Raw genomic sequence first — 24877 nt, forward strand, 5'->3', positions numbered from 1 at the left:
CTTGGTCTCCAAGATGTGGCTGCAGTAACCGCAAGACTCACAGAAACAGGCCAGAAGTTGGAAGCCCAAGGCAGCCGGTTTTGCAAAGATTACAATTCCTGCTCCTCTCACCCTGGAAAAGCAAATAAAACCCTCAAGAGAGACAACCAGATGCTTGGAAGACTCTCCACAGAGGTGACCAGCCAGAGGAAATACAACACATGCAACCCATCAGCTCCTTCATCCATCAGTCCTGGCCTCGAAGCTGCCTTCCTCCAAGCACAACCCAACTGCTGCCACATCTTGGGTGAAACATTCCCTACCATGCCTCCCTCCCTCTCCCCTTCTCCCTCTCAAAACACCAAAGAGAAGGTGGGAAGAGACCTGGCAGGTGGTGCCCGGGTATCTGAGGCACGAGCTTATCTGCGTCCCCACCACGGCGCTGCAGTAAATTGCTTGTTGATAAATGAGGCTATTTAGGAGCAAGTGATGCCGGCGTTGCGGTTATTAATGATGCCGACGTGGAGAGACATTTAAGAGCGGCCCCATGTTCTATTGTCCTCTTGCCTGTGAGTAATGGGGCACTTCAGCTACGGAGCCTCCAAACCAGCTGGGGTTGTTTAACAACAGAAACAAAACAAGAGCAAAGGAAATGGATGAAGCGCACTGGACTGATGACTCCAATGTACCGAGTTAAAGCCAAGCTCCTTCAGAACAAGTTGGGCAGAGCTCCAGTCTATAGATGGAACTAAATTGAGAGCATCCTGCTTTTCCAAGCACCCAAACTCTTCCACTCATCCCTGCAAGCTCCTCACAGCCGCAACACAACACGCAGCATCATCTTCTCCCCATCTACGGTCCTGTGCAGCAAACCCACCCAAATAAAAGGGAGAAGTCAAGCCACAAGAGCCTAAACTGGAAGAAGCAGCAGTCCAGTTGTACTTGCAACACGCGGTACACGCCAGAGGACAGCAATGGTGATATTTGTTGAAGCCTGGGAGGCTTTCATGGGGCCATTACCTCACTTTGCACATCACAGATGTCTAAGGGTGGCCAGGAGGACAATGAGTGAGAAATAAAGAGGCTGTTTATGGCAAGAGGAAACCTTGGAGCAGAGCTCCAGTCGCTGGCAGGAGCGCAAGGCAGAGCACACAGGCACGCAGCTGGAAACTCGGTTCTGAGTTAATACACCCACGAGTGTTTTTCCTTTTCCTATGAAAGCACGCTCTTCTGCAAACAAACAGCTGGAGAGCTCTGTTACAGCTGGACCAGCATCCCTAGTGACCAAATTGTCCAATTAATTTAGCCTTTCTCATTTGTGAGTTGTCTGCAAATAGACTTGGATTTGCAGGGTTTTATTTGTTATTTGAATATATCCAGCAAATAGCTTATTAAAAACATATTTCAGACAAAGGATTTCTTGCTAAATGCTCCTGCAACTGTTGTTCTGAGTGTTGGCAACTGGCTGTTCCCACCATGCAAATGGTCACTGTGGTCAGGTGGGAACGCCTTTCCATCTTGATGAAATGCAATGTACCTCCAGAAAGAGCTTTCCAAGGGTCTGTGGAGGCACCTGCACCAAAACGTATCCTCGCACAGATGTGGAGGGTTCAGCCTGCCTGAGCCCCCTTAAAAACACAAAACAACTTGCACAGAAGTTCTCGCAAAGAGAACAAGTTGAATGCTGTACTTAATTGACTTTATGCAAAACCCCAGTGAAAACATCTCCACCTCGCAAGCAACCACGGGGCTCCTTATTCAGGATCCTGTCTGTCCGGTGTGTTTTGTCTCAGAGCTCCCAGGAACAATTGCTGCAGGAGTTTCACCACAGCAAGAGAAAGCGAGGTGAGGAAGGAAGCAGCGAAGGGCTGTTTCCAATACTGATATAATCCCTCGGGCATGCAACAAGCACAGACTTCCCCTGGCCTCTGTATCACCAACTGTAGCCTGTACAGTACGTGCGACACGTCTGAAATCACAAATCCTCCTTCAAGAGCAGTTTTAGTCTTCTACGACACCATGTTGCTCCGAGGCAGTTGTGTCCCTTGCTGCCACCAAGCTTTGCTCCAGAGGTTGCTGTATTTTGGCTGAGGGGCACTCAACACCCTAGGTATGTCTTTACTTTTTAAGAAGAACACAATTTTTATGTTTAGAAGAAGAGAAATAGGTTTTTCGTGATCTTTGTCACCACGTTAAGTAGACAGAGAAGCAAAAGCTGCACAAGGAAGAGGCGATGCTTGCAAAACCTTCCTGATGCAGAGCTAAAGCTTGGTGCGGTGAGGCAGATGGACAACAGCCAGCAGGGCCCTGTCCCGGGGGTGTCTGCAGGGCTCGGCTTTCACTCACCGCTTACTTCTACAAACCACCATTTCCCTATAGGGTGACTTTCACTTTAGGGACAAGCAGACCAGCCAGGTGACCCAATTTTAAGAGATACCAAGTAGAAGACCTCACGTTCTTCACCTTCGCCCCACTGCGCTGCCATACTCAGCAGTAGAGGTCCCAAGAGCTCCATCCCAGTCACCGAGACAGTGACCCCAGCAGGACCCCCAGCCTAAGACACGCATCAATCCAGGACACTTCCCATGGCCAAGGTGACCTGCAGCTCTTTCTGCAAGGTGGGTCGGAGCTGCAAGGGCTGGCTGAGCCTATGCACTCCTCACCTAGTGACCCAACCAGCCCTTTCTCAAAAATAATCCCTTAGTCATATATAAAAACATTTTAAAATCTCAACAGAACACAAAACTCCATGCTAAATCCCAGCTGCCGGGTGGTTTGAAGGCAAAAAGAAAGCAATCACAGACTGTTCTAAAAGTGGAAATGTATGAAGAGAAAAGTGATCCAATAAGTCACAGTTTTAGACTTCTTCTTTCAACTGCTCAACGTAAAGACTTTCAAAGCGTCTCTTTCCCCTGAATGCTGTTTGAGGGAGAAATGAGAACTGGCCACCGAATTCAGCATCTGTTTGCCAACAGCCACTCGCACACGTCAGAGCCAAGTGCCGGCCACCTCTGCCCCAACAGCTGCATCACACACGTCGAACATTTTTCCAGCTCCTTTGGCAGCACCAGCCTCTAAACTCACACGCAAAACCAGCCCCTTCACAGCATCTCAGAAACCTCCTGTGCTTCTCAAGAGCTGCTCAATGCTGAGAGTTTTAACGGGGAAAACCCATTTGAGACATTTGAACCTCTCCTGTGCTATTTTACTGCTTCTTGGATGAGGAAAATCCACCTTGCTCTCTCCATCTGGAACTATGATTTGCAGAGTGTGAGGCCACGACCAGCTATTTGGCTTTACAAGGGTCCCTTAAGTCTTAATGCATCAGACCTAGAAGGATGAGCAATCTTGATATTCTTCTTCATCACTTTTGGTTGTCCTTTACTCTAGCCCTTGTCCTTGGGAGGATGCACCCTGGCCTAGGTAACTCCCCAAATTTCCTCAAATTTGGGCTGCGATTATATCTGTCATTATTAAGAGTGCTAATAAGCCTTATTAACCAAGAGGGAATGAGAAAGCAATAAGGGAAGGATTTTCCTAGGACCCAAAGTGTGAGAAATTCATAACTAACTTAATACCTGTACCAATAAGAGATACTCATGCCGAGTCTATTTTAAAACCAGTCTCTTTCTATAATTAAAAAAAAAATAAAGACACTTTTCATCTTTCAGAATTATTCATGAAGATGGCCACAAAAAAACCCAACTGAACTAATGTCACCGGTTGTCACAGAGTTGTGCCCTGGCAGCTGCCTGGATGCTGCTATTATTTGCTGCTATGGAATGGGTAAGGAAAGACAAACCAGGTGTGGGTGTGTGAAGGGAAGCGCATGGCTTCCAGCAGTACCTGCTCCCGAGGCCACAGGGCTATTTGGGGGATAACAGAGAGGCCAAATACTGCAGAGGGTGGAGGACAACATGGGGCATGGAACCCCCCGTGCTGGGCAGCTGTGGGGCTCGGGGCCGCTGTGGGATGCCCACGCATGCTCCCGGGTGGGACGTTCTCCTGTGTACCCCCACACAAACACGCTCACGGGTTTCCTGCACCCTCCCCCCCAGGCAGCGACAGCTTTCCGATGTGTCTCCAACATGACTGATGAGTCGGTACGTTGTTTTTGAGCAACTCACGTGCCTTGCCAGCATGCAGGATGACAGACCTTGGGAACCCGGACATTAATAATACTGGAGATTTATAGGCAAATCTGTCACGGTTGGGGGAGTTTTTTCCCCAGGAAATACTCTGCCTGAAGGTCGCTTTTCCTGGGCAAGAAGTGCAAAGAAACTTTTGGCTGCAGCCTCCCACCAGGGAGCAGAAGCACACCTGAATTTTAGAGCCCCCCTCAATTCCAAATTCCACATCCTCAATGGATTGGGTAAGCATAGATACACGAACCACAGAGTCCAACCCAGCACGGCGAGTCTCACCCGCTTGTGTTCAGCTGAGAGGTTTGCAAACAACATCCGGTCCCTCCGACCCTTCCTTCTCAAGGATCGGGAATCCATCGTCACGAGACGTTTGATGCATGAGGCTGCATCTCCCTATGCACAAGTACCATCAAGAAGTTAATGGTTGCTGCTGTTTGCTTATACTTCACTGTCGACAATACACTATTATTTTTGTAGCGTGACTGGTACTGCAACTCCGGCAGCCAACAGGTGCCATAGAAATGGGGGTAAACCTGGAAAATACAGCTTCATACAGCATATTAACAAAACCCCACGTATTTGTCATGCGAAGACAGCGCGGTCACACTGCAGCATCTCTCCAGGATGGGATTTCACCATGAAGATTTCCCAGACATTCCTCTGGTGCTGACAATACACTAGCGAGCCATGTCTTTTTGCTCAAAGCAGGGTCAATCAGTGGAGCAACCACCCACATTGGTTATCTACAGCACAGGCTGGTTTATCACTGTTTCTACCAGTGTTACAAACTGCTGGGCTGGCGGGAGGTTTCAAGGAGGAGAAATAACAAGTCCTGGGGTTGGGGTTGACACATCAGAAGAATACGTTACTAAAGAGTGCTCTTCAGATTAGAGCCGACCTGCAGGGGTCAGCAAATTTAACTACCAACATGCTAACGAGGAGCTTTCTCTGCCCTTCAGAAGTTTGCATTGCTAACTTGCCCAGCACAGCCTGGATCCCATCAACTACTGGATCTGGTCTGAGCGAAGGAAATGCAGGTCTGCGTGTGCCTCTGGAGAGGCTGCACATGTGCATCAAAGGCTGCAAAGCACGTAGAGGACCTATATGCAGACTTATTTTGCACAAGTAGTTGGCCATGAAGCTCAGGCCCCATCACCAAGAAATGGGCCACCTTCTGCTCTCCCAGTTTCTTGTTCTTCCTCCTTTTTAACTTGTTTTGAACACAGGCATTTGACTGTGGTGCCAAACGAAGACTTCATGAAGAAGGCAAAGGCAGCCACGGGAATGCCTAAGGGCTGACCATTTGTGGTTTAAGTTACAAAGGTGTTTGGGGCTTGCTTACTCACAAGTTGCTCTTATCCTTATAGGAGTCCAAAGCGTTTGGGACAAGAACTGACCCTGTCATAGCTGAGCATGCTGAGGATGTGGGTATGAAATCCATTCACTACATCCATTGCTAACAACAATGCACCAAGGCTAACGACAGACACGTGAGGAGCTACTGAGGAGCAAGTCAAGGAGCCCAGGCACCTGCAGGTGCAGCGAGCCTTTGAGCAGGTAGAGGCCAAACACCTACCAGGAGCTACCATGGCCTGGCTGGCAATTTCACAGCCCAACAGCTCGAATCAAATCAAACCAAGCAGCCCAAACCAGGATTAGCTGGGGAGCTGGATATGGACGGGCAGCAAAAACAATTTGCTGGGCTGCCAGAGTGAAGTCCACTGCACGTACGGGCAAGAGCCAGGACCCTATGCAGCTGCCACCCGACCCTCACGGGATGCCCCAAAAACATGCTCTCAGTGAGGCAGTTGTCAAGACAGGCTCCTCTCTGCACGTGACTTTCCTGCGCAGGTTTATCTGAGCCTTCCTAAACCCCAACCCTTTTCTAGAGGCCTTAGAAACCCCAAACAGAGGATGTCTGTTGGAAAGCTGCCTTGGAGGACATGACAACACTTCTTCTGTCCTTAAAGCACAGGTCAGGTTGGGTTGTCAGTGCATGTGTTGGTTGTCCCTTTGCCAGCAGAACAGATCAATTCTGACAAGGAAGGCAGGTTTATAGTCAGGGCAACATTAATACAACCAATGAATCACTTATTCAGTCCATTTCGGCCATCCCTGACAATGAGCTGAGAGCAGACCACAAATTTCTCTAGTGTATCCTTACTTAAAACGCTGATCTCTGTGGATAATTCTTAGTCTCCAGCTTGTTTAGAAAGCACAGACCACAAAACCTGAGCTGTTTTAAAAGCATACAGTGGACATTGCAACCTTTCTTCCTCGCCTGAGCCATCAGATCAGGTCTAGAGGACTAACAGAGACAATTCCAAATGAGAAATTCCCTTTGTATAAGCACTGTTGGCACACCTGTGGACCACTGTCCTGTGCAGGACGCCAACCTGCACTGCACAGAACCTACCTGGTAAAAAACCCCAATGCCCACAAACACGCGTGTCCTCTGCCACGCCTGGCCAGCCTGTCACAAAACCAAAGACCCGCAGCAATTCTCAAACAGAGGAAGAGATTCACTTCAGGGAGTCAGAAGACCGTACGAACAGTGACAGACAAACCGCTTCATCATTTGTGCACAGGGCGCTTGCCAGGCTTGCTTGTGCCCCCTGGCATACAGCAGGCACTTGGATAAAAGCTATGGAAGAGAACAGGCATTAAAAAAATAGGCTTTTGAGATTAATTTCAGAGTTTCAAGAGCAAACACGCTTTATTACAAACTCCCCTTCAGGACAACAGGCATCCTTTTCTTTCCCGAAATTTCCTCTGTGAATCCTCCCACGGTCTCTGTTCTGCTCCTTGGCTGCCTGGAGCCGAGCTCCGGAGCCCCCTCGCGCTGTCCCCAGAGCTGCCTGCTCTGCCCCCCCGCCAGCTGGGCGACGCTGCTCCATCTCACCTGAGCAGTCGCTCGCCTGCTCATCCTCCCCAGATGGGACCAGACAACACCTGCTGAGCGGTGCCTCTCCCTTCCCTGCCTCCCCCAGCACCCCCCACGCTCGGGAGGGGGTGGCACCACACACGTGCCCGTGTCCCCACAGATGGCAAAGCCACCCAGGTGACAACTGCGCGCTCGGCCAAGAAAGAGCGGAGAGGATGCGGATTTGCAGGCTCCGATCCCAGGTGCCTGACCCCCTCCTCTCCCACGTTATGGATGAGGTAAATTAACTGTGACACTCATTAGCTGCAGCTCCTAATTAGTGAAAATTAATATTGGTTTTGATAGAAGTGTTGGCTGAAGCTCTCCTAGGCAAAGGCATTATTGACCTTGTTATCCCACTTAATAGCAACTTACATCACAGAAACTACTTTTCCTGAAGTCGACAGCCTGCAGCTGCTCCCCAGCCCCTGCAGCTCCCTTCCCACCACTCAGAGACGGTCCCAGCCCCTGCCAGAGCACCCACAGCCCCACCAGCACCTACACCCACCCCTGGGTGCATCTCAAGCACCCCCCCAGCAGCTCTTTCCCATGGTCAGTGTTTTGTCCAACAGCTTTATGAATAACTTTCTCCCTTTCAGCCAGGCAATGGTCAACAATGGAACCTATAACTCATTTTTAGGGCCACAACAACCTTGCTCTGCAACGGTGCTGGTCGTGCTCACTGTCCATGGATACTGCTCCTTCCAACTTGGAGAGATGCTCCCTCATCCCCCCACTGTGTCCCATACCATCATCGCCCCCATTGGCCTGAGTAACTCCAGATCCACTGAGGGGCTTGTTTGCCACCACTTCTACTCACAGTTTAAAACAATTAATTAATTAGAATAGCTGCAATACCATGGTAATCACCCTTTAAAAAGGAAAGAAGAAGGAGCAGCATCCCTTGACCCCAGCCCTGCCCTTGGAGCCCCGAAATCTGAAAGCGTTTAACCCATAAAGCGGCAGACGCAGCTAAACAAAAGGAAAACATTTGCTATCAAAGTTATGTATAAAAAAAAATGCCCACAGTGTATTATCCACACATTAATAACAATAAAGATGTCAAGCTGTCAGATAAGAAGTTAATCTCATTCAGAGCACAATTAAAGATGCCATTATCCAACCACCTGGGGCCACTTCCACTTTTACAACGCCATGGGTTTAACAGATAACGGGGATGAGACCACGCCTGGCCAAGTGCCCACCCCCTTGTCACCACCCTCCCGACACCCCCGGCCAGGGCAGCCAAATAGCAGCTTATTTCTTCCCCAAAAGGGGCTGCATGCAGATCTGTACAAGTAAAGCTTTTTTGGGAGGGGTATTCCTTTATTTCTGGGACCTCAAGTTGTCCCGTCACCTTCCTGGATGACGCCACAGGGCAGCACAAAGGATGCAAATCAGAATCAAAGCTAAAGTTCAACTCCCTGTGGTACCACTGGTGCCTGGGTGAGCTTACATCTCGGGGAGGGGGAAACGTCAAAAGCAGCATCTCCAACAGCTTCCCCTAGTTGATTTTACAGCAGGATTCCCACTAAGAGCAGCACTTTGGATATGAAATAATGAGCTTTTTGTGAGCAGCGAATGGCCCCGAGCCTTTTTTCCTGCTGCTGCTGTTTAGGAAGCCAAGGCCAGAAAAGCTGGGCACTCATTGCTGAGCACAAAGACACAACCATCCAGTCCTCGCCCTTACGGAAAAGGCACTCCAAGAGGGGAAAGTTCTGGAGAAAGAAACCCTCTCCTGATCATTCCAGGACAGAGTCATTGCTCCAGAATTGGTGAGGACGAGGGAGAGACTGCGACTTATGCTCCGGACTGAACACAGCCTTCAGTCTCCCATTGCACACTGGAAATTCAACCGGTACCAGCTGGCAAGGTAGGAGGGCAAAGCTGCTGCAGAGGGATTTTGCCCACAGATGTGACTTGCAAAAAACTACCAAAGACATCTCTGGTCATGTCAGCCCAAGGGATGCGAACTCCACGACACGCAGCAGACACTACGTGCAAGGAAACATCTTTTCATGCAAAACACTCCGGTTCTTCTCAAACCCAGGGGCCTTTGTACCACTTGATGGAGAAAGTCCAGCGAGAGCCCCCAGCCATTAACCGCTATCTATGCTGCAGACCAAACCAGCCTTCCCCACCTTGGTGTGACCTGCAAAACTTCCAGCGCCCACGCAAGCTCTCCAGCTCAGCAACCTCGCAAGACAGACCGTGTTTCTATAACATTTAGCACCACGCACATGCACCACTATCATCCTTTTCCATTTCAGTCTTTGATAAAAAGCCAATATTTCAGATTTACCCATAAAGAACAAGGTTAAAAAAAATAGCCAAGGGCTATCCTGAAAGCAAGAATTTATTCTCAGACTCTATTAAGTGCATTCAGGACTCTGCTGCTTGTATCCTATACAAGTCCCTTACAGGGTTTACCTTCTCCACCGCATAACACATGAGACTCTGCACCATGGGCTGGGGTGACACACAACGTAGGAGACAGACCCCACTTCCCCATCCCCCACCCAGCAGAATCCCAAAGCGATGCACAGGGAGGTCCCCCAAAAAACAGAGATGCTGCGACAAGGGCTACAATAAAGCAAAGGGCAAGACTGGAAACAGAGACGTGAAATCATGCAACAGCTAATGACTCACTCAGGCCAACAACTCCCCAAGCCAGCAGTGTGTTTTTGGGTGAAATCAAAAGGCAAATCAGCAAACTGCATTTAAAATGCTCTCCCCCCAGATCTTGCCAGCTTGTTCTGCAATAGGACCAGAATACACTGGCTCTTCTTCCTTGAGGAGTGAAACAAGCAGCATGTGAAAAACAAAGCAAAATAAACCCAACTCCAAACTCACGGTTTAAAACCAGGGGAGGCAGCAGCCCCGCTCTTAGCAGGTGCCTTTTCCCCCCACCATCTGCCAGAAAGCGGCTGCACAGCACCCCAGCGCCTGCGGGGCTCACCCTCCTCCATCCCTCATCATCAGGGTTGCATAAACTTGGGGGATCCTGCCAATTATCATGGTTTCTGTGAGAGCATCCTGTCGCACTATGATGATACCAGCTTGGGAATGCTTTTCCTTTGCCCTCTCCAGCACAGAGCCTTAATTTATGATTTCCCCAGTCGCACCGAAGCACATGGGTAATGGCTTCTGGTTGCTGTGCTTTCAGCACCCCATCACTGCCAGCCCCGCACTCAGCAGCCCCAGGACCAAAACCAAGAACAACTTGCGGAAACCACAGACATTTGCCTTTTTTCCCCCCTTTCATTTATGCTGCTGGAAAAGCTGCTTCAGGGACAGTGGAATGATGGTGTTTTCTCTCTTACATCAGGGCTCTTTTGCGCAGAAATATTGTTTTATCCGGTAGGATGTGTTTAATTTGATGTGGCTGTCATATGGGAAAAGGTGTGTCTCAAGATTCAAGGCTTTCTTCCTTACTTTATGGTCTTCTACCATATTTATTTCTTGCCCTCTATTTCCCAAAGTCATTAGTAACAACCATTAATCTCTGCTGGTGAGAAAGCTTCTTGCTTCTCTCCGTACCCAGAATTGTTGGTCTCCTTTGAACTTCCTACCTTTTAAAGCCTTTTTCTCCTCCTAGTTTCAAATTAACTGCTTCCAACTGAATGGCAGGGAAAGAAACGAAGCCCCATCATTGTTTGTGATAAGGTATTACATTCCATAATGTGATCTCTTGCCTCAAACCTAATAATTGATTAGGAATGAAAAGAACATTCCTGCGTATTCAGGTACTGAATCGCCCTCCTAATTGTGCGCAGCCTATGCGATACAATACCAGCCCTCAGCAGCACAGGCGTTCGACAAACTCATGCAGATGAATGGAATAAAATTGAGTTACTAACCATTAAATGTCAAGTGTTTGAAATCTTTCCCCCTCGTGTAAAGAGCAATACTAATAAATCTTACAGAGAAGGAGCACATTCACTCTCCTGACCACCACTGCACATTGAACAGATGTTTTCATTGAGTTGTCCAGCAACGCTGTCTCCAGCCTTTTTATGTTTTCCCTCGAGTGGTTACAGTTAATTCAAAAGCCATCAATGTATGGGGACAGTCTGACAGGAGGAACCAATTTATTAACTCGCCCTGCCAATCAGGCACATTAAGCCATTCAAAGGCAGAAAGGTGCATTAGCGCACGTCGGGGATAGAACAGTTTGAAAGGGAGGGGATAGATTCATGTGACAACACTGAGGTGACCACCCTGTGTGTCCTGTGGTCACCAAAGTTGTAGAAAGGGTGATAAAACAAGCTTCCCAATGGGGCACCCATATAGTCGGTACAGTATAACACCTCCCAGCTCCCAAAGAGGATGCCCAGCAGGATAATGGCACTTTTCTGCATAGATACCTCCCAACAGCAGGACTTTTACTCCATAATCTCAGCACCACAGCATGTATATACACTTCCACATGGGGTTCTCCTTCCCCTGCTTATTTTCATACAGTAAGGCAGTGGTTTTCCAGAATGAGAACCAGCTAAGTACATTTCCATGGTTAACTGCTCAGATCACTTTGACACGGGTTAAAAGCAGCTGGACCTTTAATTTTGTTGTCGGTTTTGTGTTTTGGTGGCTTTGTTTGGTTTCGGTTGGTTTGGTTGGTTGTTGTAGGCTCTTTATGACATCTTTAATAGCAGGGAAACAACAAGCACAAGCTGCTGCTGCTGGGGAATAGTTTGAATGTTTTGTTTTTTAAAGGTGAAGTAGTATACCCACGGTGACCAATGGCAAAGTTTAATTGAAAAAATATATTTAAAAAATACCCATTTAAAGTTAGAAGTCTGAAAACTGCGTAAAATGAATCATTGGGATGTGTTTTTGATCAACTCCAAACTGCAGCTGGTCGCCAGCCCATCTCAAAACCAGCACCCTTCACCTGATGCAGCTCCCAAAACAAAGCACAACGTTCAATGCTCCTTCGCTTCCCTCCTGCGTGGCACCAACTTTGCCCAAGTGTTGGGTAAGGCAATCTATTCCCCCCCACACTTCTTTTTTAAGCTCATATCACCCAAATATATCAAGTATCACTCTTTGCAACCATAGTATTTTTTCCTAAGGGGTCCCATTGATAGACTCACGGCAAAAACACAGCTCACTTTCCCTACCAAAAATAAGAATTATGAGTGTATGCATATGCAAGTATTTCCTTACAGTACAGGGGAATACCCATGGCCCGTAATACACTCCCTTAGAATATTAATATCTCCACAATGATATATATATATATATATATAGCCTCCTAATCTGAATATATACATGCATATATGCTTTTCCCCCTGCCCTGTGTTTTTTGCTTTACTAAGCTTGACTCACTTTGTCATCCCTGCTCTGTATCAGGTCTGTCACCAATGTTAATGTCTCCAAGCACCAGGAAAAAAGCCCAGTTTAACCAAGCTGGGACACCACAGCCATGCAAGCCTGGCTACTCCAAGTGCCAATGGACCAGGCAAGAAGCCAGCCCATAAATTAAGCTCCTACGGAGCGCACTATACAGAGAATTAATGCTACTAAATCATCTCAGGCACCAAAATCACCGCAGAGCTCGTTACCACAAACGTATCTTTCTCCATTTCTTCAGAAGGGGCTCAGCCCCAGTGAAAGGTGCTGAGACCAAACCTTCAAATGGTTTGATAAGGCAGTTACCAAAAGCAAGGTTACCTGACATGTTAATTAATCCATATTGCAAATATACTTTCTTCCTCCTGCTTCTCTTTCCCTTCTTAAACATAAGCATTAATGTTATTGCCTATTAGCAAAGCAGATAGGAAAATTTAAGTGACTGATGAAGTGATTAATTTAATGACACAGGGTTAAGAGTTGGTGGGGGTTGGGAGCTTTTTTCCTTAAGTTTCCTGATGTTGGGAATAACTAATTTTCTAGCCGTAAGTTTCTGTTAACGATGCTGTACTTTCTATAGCTCAACAAGTAACTTTATCAATGGGCCTTCTAATGACAAGTGACAGAAGAAGAGCTTGTGCTACAAGAGTTGAAATCATCCTCTTAAATACATTCCTCAAATATTGTTGTTCATTAGGGTCGTTACCACACTCAGACCAACAAGGCTGGTCCTTTACAGAACACTCAAGAAGCCTGCAAATTCAATTTTAAGCAGTAAATAGCCTTCAGAGGATAATACTGCTTTCAATTGATACTGAAGATGAAGGTGATGTTCCTATGGCCTCCCTTTCTAAAGGAGAATATTCACGCCCAATGCGCAGAGTGAAGCAGGTTTCCTATTCAAAAATCTCTCAATCTCTCTCACAGTCAGAAACACAGCGTATTCCTCTGGCATTATCCTTTGTAAAGGGCTAAATCAGTTTTACCAGGTGCACACACGCCCGCACTGCGCTGGGCCGATGGACACATACATGTGCGTGTAGCATCAGCCCAAAGGGGCACATGGATTCCTGCCTTTGTACTCCAAACAGGCTGCACGCATCTGCCTTAACACCAGCCCCAAAGCTGCTGAGAGCACAGGCCATTTAAACCAGGGGGCTCCGCATGCACCCGCCAGGGACGCGCAGCCTTTTTGCTGGTGGCACCAAATTCAGTCCAGTTGAGAGGATGGCTTTAAAAGCTGAAAAAGCAATTTTTTCCCAGGCTCTACCAAACTCATATTGGAAGATGAGTTGTTCACCTCTCCTCTTTTCCTGAACGGGACACACAACCTCAGCAGAACCAGCCCAGGGCAGCACCAGCTGTGGGAAACATCCCAGGCTGGACCCCAGCGCAGGTTTAACCCCTGCTGATGTCCATCCCTATGGTCTGTGGCTAAGAACACGCAAACCTTAGGGTTTACCTGTGTTTGCCAATTCACCTTCTGCCCACCACATAACCAACCAAAAAACGTTACCACATTTTTACCATAATGAAACCCTTGTCCCCACATCAATGGTAACAGAGTAGGACACTTGCTGTGTGGTCCCCAAAGTCTGTAACCAGCCAGAGACCAACTTGCATCATGCACTGGCCCACTTGTTTTGCTATACATTCACCCTTCCTGCTGAGAATTATTTACATACAGTAGCACAGCTTCCCCATCAGCTGGAGCTCATCCAAGGCAACACCATGGTGTAGTAACAATCTGGTCCTGCACCATCTTGACTCCTACAGCTTATATCTCCACTTGATCTTGCAGCTCTTGCCATCAGCTATGCCTAAATGGTGGTCTAACTGAAAACCAGCTTTACAGAAGAGAAGAAAAATCCTTGAAGGAATAGATGCTTGCTACACCCTAAGCACATAGCGCTGGTGTAAGTGGAGCAGGGAAAGGTCCTGTTGCTGTTGAGCTCCCACCTTCCTCCCACTTGCACATCACTTCCTCACCTTCCTGAAAGGGTATTAGCTTTCCTTTGGAGCAATTTTGGAGCTGCTCAGCAAACTAACATACACGCACAGAAATGCAGGGAGTTTCCTCCCTAGCTGGGCAGGTGTTAACAGCCCTGGTTGCGGGGAGGGCAGGAACGCAGGGCTGGAGGCTTAACCCACGGTACAACCACCTTGGATGGAGCACACCTAAAGGAAAGGCAGCTGCTACCTTTGGCCAGACCAAACCCGGGCACAGAGGCCCTTCCCCACAATTCCAGAGAAGTCTGCAGTCATGGGAAGGCACTTCCCTGCAGCACCAGCGTGACGAGAGCACAGCCGCTGCTTTAACACACATTTCTTACGAACAAGCAGGTTTTCCCAAGCTCTCCACCCACTCAAGCATCTTCCAGCTTGCCACGTTTTGTCACAAGCCAGCCTACCTTGTATCATTCACCAAGACTTTTGCCCTGGCTTGGGCTCCCAAGCCTTGTGCTGCCTTGCTCCTTTCAAGGAGATAACCCCAAGCTTTAAAGTCCCACACCTCCTAGGTACCCAATTAGCAAATCGTTAACAGGATGTCCACAATGCTTTCTGGTCCTGCCACTGTGACTTTCAGCCCTGTGGTGCACAGAGATTAATTTTCTCTTTATTTAATGTTGAGCAAGAGGGACACAAGAGCAGCTGTGCCGGGGCAGCCCCCACCTCCAGCGTAGCTCCGTGCCCCTGCAAGTGAGAAGGAAAGCCAGAAGACAAAGAGAAAAAGGTCCTGTGCTCAGACTCCCACAGTCCCCGTCCTAAGCTGTCCCACAAGCCTCACACACAGATATCTGGCCCAGACAGCTCCGAAACAATTTAATCAGTCCAGAAGTGTGCAGAGAGCAGAGCCAGCGTTTTTCCCCTTCTCCTTCCAGTGATGCATTAGGCAAGTACCATCACAGAGAAATCCGGCCACCACAGATGCCGTCAGCTGGAAGATCAAAGGAGCAGGCAGGGTTTAGCCCAGACAGCCCACGCTCCATCACACTCAGATAAACCCTATCTTCAGCAGCAGCTTGGTCAGCCAGGCATCCCCCAGGACCTTACCCGGGTGCCAAGGCATCTGGCTGCTCAGGACCAGAGCGCTGCAGCGAAAGGCTGTGGCAGGAGAGCTGATTGCCTTGGAAACTACAGAGACAGTAGAGGGAGGATGGCAGCCTGCCCTGCCTGGGGAAGAAAAGCCCTCTGGCCTGGCACTTGCCTAGGTTGGAGAATCAAGTCATCCACAGATAGCAGAGGGACACGATGCCTCAGATACACACACGGAGTTGCCAGCCAGCACCCTGCCACTGCCTGCTAAATACAAAGCTCCTCTTCCAGTCCTCTTGCGAAACAACTATCCCAGAAAGCCCTAAAAAGCAAGAGGTGACACACATCAACCTCATCACCACCAGCTAATGAGGTACACCTACACTGCAGCAGTGCCCCACCATCCCCAGCCCCTCTCAGGCTGTAGCAACTTGGGGTGCACAGTCAGAGCCCCAGCTCTGTGGGAGAAGTCCATTATGGCCCATTTTGGTGAAGAAGGTCTCAAAGAGCAAGGTTCAGCTCTGTGTCTCAGAACTTAGTGGAGAAAAATTCATGATTTGGAGTCCCTTAGTGGGTGTGGGTTTCCCCAGAAACAGAAAAATCAGCTTTTATCTCTAATTCCTCATGCCTTTTCCTGCAAGCAGATGAGGTGGCCTGCTCAATGTGGGCTGCTCTGGAAGGGCTTCAGCTTGCCCTGGAAAAGCTCAGTCCTAATTCCCCACGGCAGAAAGTCAAACCACACCATCAGAAATTTCTCAGCAAAGTTCTCCTATTCAGCACCAAGAGCCAGAACAGGATCCTCAAACATCCAGTGGCACAGCCAAGAGACAGCCAAGCACCAAGGACTGCTTCCACGTGCACTCTCCCTGGTAGAATACACATCTGGGTCAACGCCATCAAGAGATTGGGTGTCTCCAGCAATCACCCTCTCTTCTACTGTATTAAACTGAAATTCCTGCAACAGCATTTGGAAGTCACTATCTGCAAGTCCCCAAATGAGCAGGGTTGTTTCGTAAGCTGGCAAAGGCATACCCACCCTGTTCCCAAAGCACAAGCTATTTACGGTGCGCTTACCAGCTCAGCAAAAGTTGCACATAGCAAAAGGGGGGCCAGAAGCACGTAAAATTCCCCATCAATCATCCGTCTTGCTTTCTGAGCATGGCAAACCCAGCGGATGGAGAGCACAGCCCGTGCCTCCTGGGGGAGGTGTGTGGCTGAAGGGAGGGAACACAGGAGCGCTGAGCACACGGCACAGCCCCGTGCCCTGCACACATGCTCTTGCGCTTTCAGCCCGCACCTGCCTTCTGTGATGTCCCTCCCTGCAGATGTGGCATCTGCTCAGCATCCCCCGGCCACCGGTCCCTCCCTGCCGCGGTGGCACCAAGCTGCTGAGTCAGGGAGCACGCAAGACCTCTGCCCAAAAACCCGGCACCCAGCCAGGCTCCGAGTGCTGAGCCAGCGCCGCTCGGGCTGTCACTCCTCAGACATGCTGAACTAGAGGTTCTCCTTGGCCCCATGCTGTCACAGGCTAAGAAGTGGGAGGAGATGCTGAGGCAGCCAACTCTGGGGGACCTGGGGCTGAGCACCAGCTCCTGGAGGCATCCCAGTGATGCTCACGGGGAAGCATCCCGGTGAGCTGGTGGACAGAGAACCAAGAGCCCCAGCTGCACGCTCTCCTGAGCAGCAATAACTCAGGGAATGAAATAGCAGGCAGCCTTGGCAGGAGCCCAGGGGAGACCGGCCTCCCCACCTGCCAGCCACACCAGCCACCTTCCCCAGCTTCACCAGCATCTACTCACACTCGCATTGCCCAGCGGGCGGTCCAGCCTTGCAGCTAAATCCTGGCAAGTTTCCCCTCTGCCATGCACCACTTAACATCAGCAGGCTTCGCAGGAGAAGTCAGTCCTCCAAATTTAGTCACGTCTCCTAGTTTTGAGCAGGGCATGCAAGACCAAGCTCCGGTGGGCAGGAGGGACATCATGTCCCCAGCACCCCCAGGCAACCATGCCCCGAAAGCAAAGCCAAGTGCATGGTATCAGCTCAGATGCAACAATTAAAGCATTTCCCACTCTTTTTTAAAAGACAGCACTATTCCAGTGATGCTACAATGTTATCTCTAGAATGAAGGGGAAGCGGAATTGCACTTGTTTGAACGGTGTCTTTTGTCATGCGTTTTGCAAGGCGCTGAGGCATGAAAGCTTTCAGAGAAACTCAGTGAATCCAGGCTAGGTGGTTATAAGGCTAGTTATAGACTCAACATGATGGATCATCTTCATTTTCCCATTCCTATCCTGCATAAAGCAAATCCATTTGCTGGGCAATTAGACTCCAGTCATCACATTATGCTAAGGTGTTCCTTGTGCAGTAGCATGGACCTCAACCAAGAGAAACGTGGGGCACTGTCTGCCCATCTCCACCTCCTGATAAACCCCGGGCTGCAGGTAACCCCACCTGCAGCAGTGCCGCCTCCCTGGCATACTGGTGAGCAGCACACCTTGCCGGAGACCCCCAGCAACCCACCCGGCATCAATATCCACACTGCTCTCCATTACCCTCTGAAAGGTTTGGGATTAGCTGAAATGGCCCTTGGAATTATTTTGCTTAAGGCAGCGAGCTGCGCAATAAAGACAGACGGTCCTTCTCCCGCAAACTCTTCTAAGGGTTGTTAACCAGCGAGTGCTCCTGCTTTTGGAGTAGAACGCATAGTGATCTGGTTACTGGCAGCTGATACAGGCACTCCCAGTGTCCCATCTCACCCATGTCCCCATGGCATAAACAGTCATTATCCCTCCTCCTCTCCAAGCATCTCCCCCTTTCCTGCAATTTCTTCCCCAGCCCCCCAATCGCGTTCACCTTCCTCGAGCTCACATCTCCAATTCCCTCCGTGTGTGGGCACGTGTTCCCATTACTTCTGGGTGAAATAACTGACTAGAGGGTCAGTCCACCTGAAAATTGCTCTCCTCGGACCTAAATGAAACAGATGGGCATTGATGATGTTTGGGGAGAATTTAATCAGCCTGGACCGGCGGCAGCGCCAGCAGCTCCCTCGGCCCAATCTCGCCTAATGAATTCCAAGCTCTCTGTCTTAATAGCTCCTGACAAGACTAATTTACTCTTGTAAGTGATTAGAGGGGGAATGATCTCTTAATTGTTGCTGAAGATTCCTTTGGCATGGCAGGCAGTGAGTGGGGCTGGATCACAGCAGGTGATGCTGCAGGGAGGGGAGGAGGCTAAACCCCACGGTGATGGGTGCCTCTCAAAGGCCTCAAACCAGGAGCCCCGGCATCACATACAGTTCTGCTACTCACACTCCAATCAGAATATAAGAAAGGTGTTTCTAGATAATGCCTTTTTTTTCCCAGTTAATAAACCTAACTCAGAAAACATCTACCAACAGCAGAAAACACAGAAACACTGCTTGGCAATGCTTTCAAGGCTGACGTTTCCCTCTGGTACATCTGGAAACAAAATCCCAAGGTGTCAATATTCTTAAGAGTGAATTTCATTTCTGAACAGCGTAATACAAACTTTAAAAAAACCGAAATTCAACCCCCAAAGTAATTCCTAGAACAATTTTACTCACACAATATCTCACTGAAAGGCAGACTGTCAGAAATTTTCCCCCATTTTCTCCCAAAATAGAAGTTCAGTTCAATTCCCACAAGGTATTTCGAGCTCAAGTACTTTGAGAGCCATGTGCCCAGTGAGGAAGCATTTCATTAAGCTGCTCCCAACCAGCTCTTGCTCCTGCTCTTGCACGGCTGCTTCTGTCCCTGGGACACATCCAGCACTGTGTGTTTGCAGGGACACCGGCAATCGAGGGGCAGGGAGCACATAGACAGCAAAGCAGCAAAGCGTGACATGATCTGTAAGGCATGGGCTCACTGAAGAACACAATGGAAAATGACACGGGTACAAGTCACCAGGGGAAAAAGAATTAGAAACGAGTTACAACCAAGTCGGATCTTTTCTTTCCTTACACCATTTGCAGTTTGTCTTCTGCAGGGCTGTGAATAAAGGCACCTGAGCAGCGGTTTTCAGCATTATTTCCCATTGTAAATCAGTCTGAGCATCACCGCAAGACAAGACTCCCCAGGCTGACTGCAAAGGCTCCAACAAGCCTTCTCCTGAGGATCCATCTTAGCACAGACCTCGGCAACCACCCAGAAGTTTCCACACCACCTGTGCAAAACCCTACAGGCTCCAGGTCCTGCCTCCTTGCTCAGGCACCATCCCAGACCCCACAACCAGGACACCATGGGCTGCAAAAGACGCAACTGAGGGGACTCCCGAGGAGACCCCCAGTCGAAACCCCGGTAGAGGAGATCTCTGCAGAGTCCTCCAGCCCTTGACAGCTCTGGTGATGACTTAGGTGCAGTGAGAAGCCTTTTTGAAGGAGGGTGCTGCTGGGGCTGCATGGTTGGAGGCAGCAGCAGATGCAAGAAGGGGCCTCTGTAGCCTCCATCCCAGCCACCCTCTGCTCCCGATCGATTCCTGATGCATTAGAAGCCAGTCACGATCCCTGATTGAAGAGCACAAGTTTAATGGACTGAGAGCCTGGAAAGAGGCCGAGAATGACCGGGTCGATTTCTGCATTTACTAAAAACCGATCCCCAGCTAAATAAAGAAAGAAAAATAAACTACACCTGCCAATCAAAACCAAAAGCATTTCTTTAATCCTTTTCCATCGGGGGTCAGCAGCAGGGGAGCCCCTGCCCACGGCAACGCCCCACTTACCCACAGGAGTATCCTCGTTGATCAGCAGGTAGGTGTCAAAGAAGTAGTTTATGAAGTACGGCAGCCGATTGCCCCAACCTGGGAAGAGGACAAAAGCAAGGTGTCACGTCCCTGGCATGTCACACGAGGGCCAGCGCAGCTCAGAGCACAGAAAGATGCACACGTGCTGTCTGGCATGGTGATGGAGAGAGGTACGCCCGAAATACGGGTTAACAGAAAGCACCACGCAGCCCCCGTAGAAACTGATCAGGAAATCACTTCCCCCTGCTGACCTTTATGTTTTTTTAGTATTTTCTTTGGCCGGGCAGAGGGGAAGGGGGAAGCCAACAGGGACCAGGAACATCAATTATTATTTTAGTGCATGATTAATACCTCCACTCTGCTCCCACGGTTGAGAGCCTTTCACCTTGTCAGCCAGCCCAGCAAAACCCCATGTGTCTCCCTTCTCCCATCACCCAATTGCCTTTCCCTCTAATTACCTCCTTTCACCTTTAATAACCAGCCTCACGTCTCTTTTTGCGGAGGGGGAAGCTCGCAAGCCTGTCCCCAGACCAGAGCCTCGGGAGGCGACAGAATACAGAGCATGTAGAATAACAACAGCCGCAGCCTGAACCCGCAAAATAGTCACCCAGGAGAGATTCAGCATTCGAGGGATGCAGGAAAAGAGGTGGCAGGAGAGAAACAGGGATTTCCTGAGAAGGTTTGGTGTTGACCGGGCTGCGTCCGAGGGATGGGTTTTCCTCAATACACTGCCAGCAGGCTTCAGGAAACATAGTTCAGCTGCCAGGCATCAAGAAGAAGGGTAAGCAGGGGTTTGAACTGGTCTGGCCAGTTCACAGCTGTTGATGGGCAGTCCTAGGAGGGGAGCAGGGAGGCCTGGGGTCCCCTGGCAAGGACATGTGCTGACAGCCATGGGGCAGCGCTTCCACGCTGTGACTCCTCATCACCGCCTTTGGTGCCGGCCAAGCCAAAACCCAGCATAGCACAGGGAAAATCTGACAGCAAAGCACGAGCACAACACCCTCTTGCAACGCACCAGCCCCCATGGCAATGCAGGTCCAGCCAGGCTCCTTTCAACACAGCGTTGTCTCCAGCAATACCCCACCCCTGCTGCGATAGCAAAGGCATCGCTTTGGGCAAAGGGACAGCAAACCCCGGATGAGACAGGGTGTCCAGGTTTCCCTCCTAAGCATGCCTGTACTTTGCCACCACCTTCATGCCCTGCGCTTCAGCAGAAAGAACCATCACATTACATCTCAGCGTCCTCTTCACCTGCCCAAGCTCCCAATGGTGGGAGATGTCCCCAAAACCTGTGGGGCACAGTTCCCAGTTGCGCTCAAGCACAAACCTGCTCAGCACCCATGAGAAACCCACTCGAGGAGGGAATGGGATGGGATGGAGGAGTAGCCTGGGCTCCTCTGGGGCTCCCTCCATAACAAGACAGGGATTTTCAGCACTGCCTTCTTTCCAAGGCACCGGGTTTATTAAACACCTCGAGAAGCGGGCAAGCACTGGAGGCAGCGCTCTGGCAAATGCACATGCAAATCTCAGCCTTTGGAGTTAAGGACCTGGAAAGAAAATGAGAAGAACCCTGACAAAACAGGTTATTTAGAGATAATGGCATCTCCGGAGGCTTCAAAGCACAGTCATACCTGGCTGCTGCGCAGGGGTCAGCAGGTTTTGAAGAGGGAGATCAGGCTAAAACACACCAAGCAGCCCTTAACAGAAGAGACTCACTTCTAAAAACCCCTCTATTTTGAAATAAATTTCTTAATATCACAAGCAAACTAAAATAAGTTGCATCTTCCAAATCCAGCTGCTGGGAGGTATGCAAAGCCACCAGTCTGAGAGCACACAGAATCCATGCGTTAAAGGCACCTGTGTGTTTGGGAAAGCTGAAGGAGGGTCTGGATGCAGGACTCCGCTTTGGGCTGCAAATCCCAGGATGAAGAGCAATGTTCTAGACCCAGCTAGACCGCAAAGCACAAGCCTCCCGCAGGTAAATCCTGCTGCCTAGTCTAGGATGTCCACAAGTTTTCCTTTCCCACTTAACCCCACCTGTGGCTTCGTCTGATGGATTTTCCTTCTGCCACACTGCCACACACACCTGGTCATACCTTGTGATATAGCATCACTGTATCCCTCAGCACGGCTCTTGCACAGAGCCCCCCAGCAAGGTGCACGGCAGAAAACCATCCCTTGTAGCTCTTTCTTCCTCCTTCATGTGCTACCAACAGGCTCCAAGGGACCACGATCAACGTTTTGATGCACCGGGAGGTTTTCTTCCCTCTGTGTGTGTCTTCCATGCCTGCTCCACGTTATTCCTATAAAAACTGCTGCTACTTTGCCCCTTGGAGTCAGTATTCACATCCTTGAACACTGCTGACAGTAATCACAGACCTGTTGTTCTAATTAGCATCCCTCGGTCCCTCCCAACCTGGAGAGGACTAAGGTGCCAGGAGAGATGAAGGAGCAAAAAACCCACCATCCCATCTCTGCTGGGATGTGACAAGCGATCCCTCCAAGGAAGAAAGCTTTAGGAGGCTCAGACTGGGGCAAAGGACTTGCTGGGTTGCAGCCCAGAGGAGCCACAAGGCAGCTAACTAGCGAGGTTATACCTGATCCCATACAGCACCAGCCGGAGATCGACTGCTCGTCAGTCACCGCTAACGTCATCCACCGACTGCTCAGCCAGGCTGACCATCTGGACAAGCCACTCGAGGCTTTAGTGGGGAGTGGGGGGAAATAAAGCCTTTATTCCAAAGGACACAGTGCTATCGAATGGACACAGGCTCACCATGGTTTAATCAGCAAGCTCCACACAAGCACACACCCACCGGTCTCCTTCCCCCCTCACCAACACCCAGGGGGAGCTTTAGCCCATTCATGCAACAATCCCAATTTTCATGGGGCTTTGCTGCACGGACACAGTTCTTATGCACCCTGTGATATACCAAAGCCCAGCCCAACGGGCACATTTGCTACACCACAAGGCTGTTGTCCAACGTGCTCCCACCCAGCAGCTGGGCTGGACCCTGCATCCCTGGGAAGCCACAAGCATCGTGCTGGTGGGGCAGAGATGCGGGTGAGAGGAAAGCTGGCCACGGGGGTGCTGCCTGCCCACACCCTGCCCTCCAGCTGCCATTAGGAAAGAGGTTTAGCAGCTCAGGGAGGAGTTATTTCCCACACTGCATATATTAAAGCACAGTTCAGGTAATAATTTTGCTGCTGAAAGCACAGGGAGAGCACTGCTGGTAATAACTCGGCTGTTGAACAGCTAACAAGCTTCTGGTTTACATCTCTGTGCTTTAACCGCTCCCTTTAGTTTCCTTTAAGGTTTTATTTGCATAAAATGACCTAACGTCATATCCATCGTCAGGTCCACCACCAGGTTTGACTTTGTGGACCCACACTTGGCAGTTGCCAAGGTGTGCCCACCAAGAACCACCAGGAGAATCTACTACTGCACCTCCTCCTCCTCCTCCTCACCTCCAACCAGGCCCACCCACTCTCTTCCAACACAGGCCAGGTGATGCCATGTGTGCCCTTTTACTACCTGCAAGAAAGGTGGCCGCATGGGAGCACAACGTGTGATAGAGATGGGTCTGCTTACCCATACCAGCCACACCTCCCCACCACCACAGCGATGCTTCTCTGCCCTTAGATATTCACCAAGAGACCCCGAATACCGCAAATATTACCCTTGTACCTCACAAACATGAGACCCAAGGAAGGGAGAGAGGAGAGTCCGGCACTGGGCAGACAGCAAGGTGACTCACCTGGAGAGACCAGCTCCAGAAGCAAGAGGGGAAGCAGGAAGGTGCTGGCAGCAGCGTGACGCTTCATGGCTCCTATCAAAGAAGAAAGGCAGCGTTAAGGCCAGCGCTTCATCGACATTGTCTCCCCAGACAAAGCAGGCTCAGGGATGCAGCCCTAACCGAGCTTTCACCCTTGTACCCCAACACTGCGGGCACAGCTGCAGGACACCCAGAAGATCAACATTTTGTTAACACTTGCCTCTTATACATGGCACTTCACCCAAGAGTGCCTCCACCACATTCTTGCATTGCGCAGCCCCAGCCATCCCGTTGGTGAGCGGCAAATTGAAACCAGGATTAACCTGGCATAGGCAATACATTTAGTTTCACTTTCCAAAGCGTATTTGCTCATCTCATGCGAGGGGATGAGCCCTGGTGACTTCTGTGGTCAGATCCAGAGCAGCAGCAGCCCCAGCCGAGATGAGATGCTCAAGCACTGAGTGGGATGTTGAGGGCAACCAAGAACAACATAGCACCAAGACATCAGCGCCAGGATTTAAGATACTTTGGCAGAGCTGCATGAGAAGCTTGACCCAGAATCATTCAAGAGGCACCAGGATTTCAGAGGACAAAGCAGAGCCCTTCACACCCCTGCAGCCAGGCAGGGGGCTATAAAACAGGCACAGGGAGAGCACTGGGAGCAGACAGGCTTGCAAACATGCCTACACCCCTCTCTGCCTCTCGGATTTCCCCAGATTCGCATTCGGTACAGCACGTGACTCCTCACAACAGAATAAAACAGTAACAGGCAGCTGCTCAGCACAGCCGCATCCTCGCACAGTTTCCAGACCATTAAATACCAAGCTCCTTCCAAACCCACTAAACCTCAAAGTCCTGCTTTGCAAGGAAATTCATACATGTGACATTGCAAACGCTTCACCCTG

General features: G+C 49.8%; 1 protein-coding gene across 1 annotated transcript in view; it reads right to left on the reverse strand.

Moving 5' to 3' along the window:
- The window catches only part of CDH23 (cadherin related 23), a 201370-nt gene that overhangs the window by 168116 nt on the left and 8377 nt on the right, over positions 1–24877 (reverse strand). Inside the window, exons 2-3 of the mRNA XM_065067987.1 lie at positions 23955–24026; positions 20176–20253 (exon numbers count right to left, since the gene is read on the reverse strand). Coding sequence (XP_064924059.1) covers positions 20176–20253; positions 23955–24026 — 150 coding nt within the window. The remainder of the gene's footprint in view (positions 1–20175; positions 20254–23954; positions 24027–24877) is intronic.

Source organism: Columba livia, chromosome 6, assembly GCF_036013475.1.
Source record: "Columba livia isolate bColLiv1 breed racing homer chromosome 6, bColLiv1.pat.W.v2, whole genome shotgun sequence".
In the NCBI taxonomy this organism is placed as follows: domain Eukaryota; kingdom Metazoa; phylum Chordata; class Aves; order Columbiformes; family Columbidae; genus Columba; species Columba livia.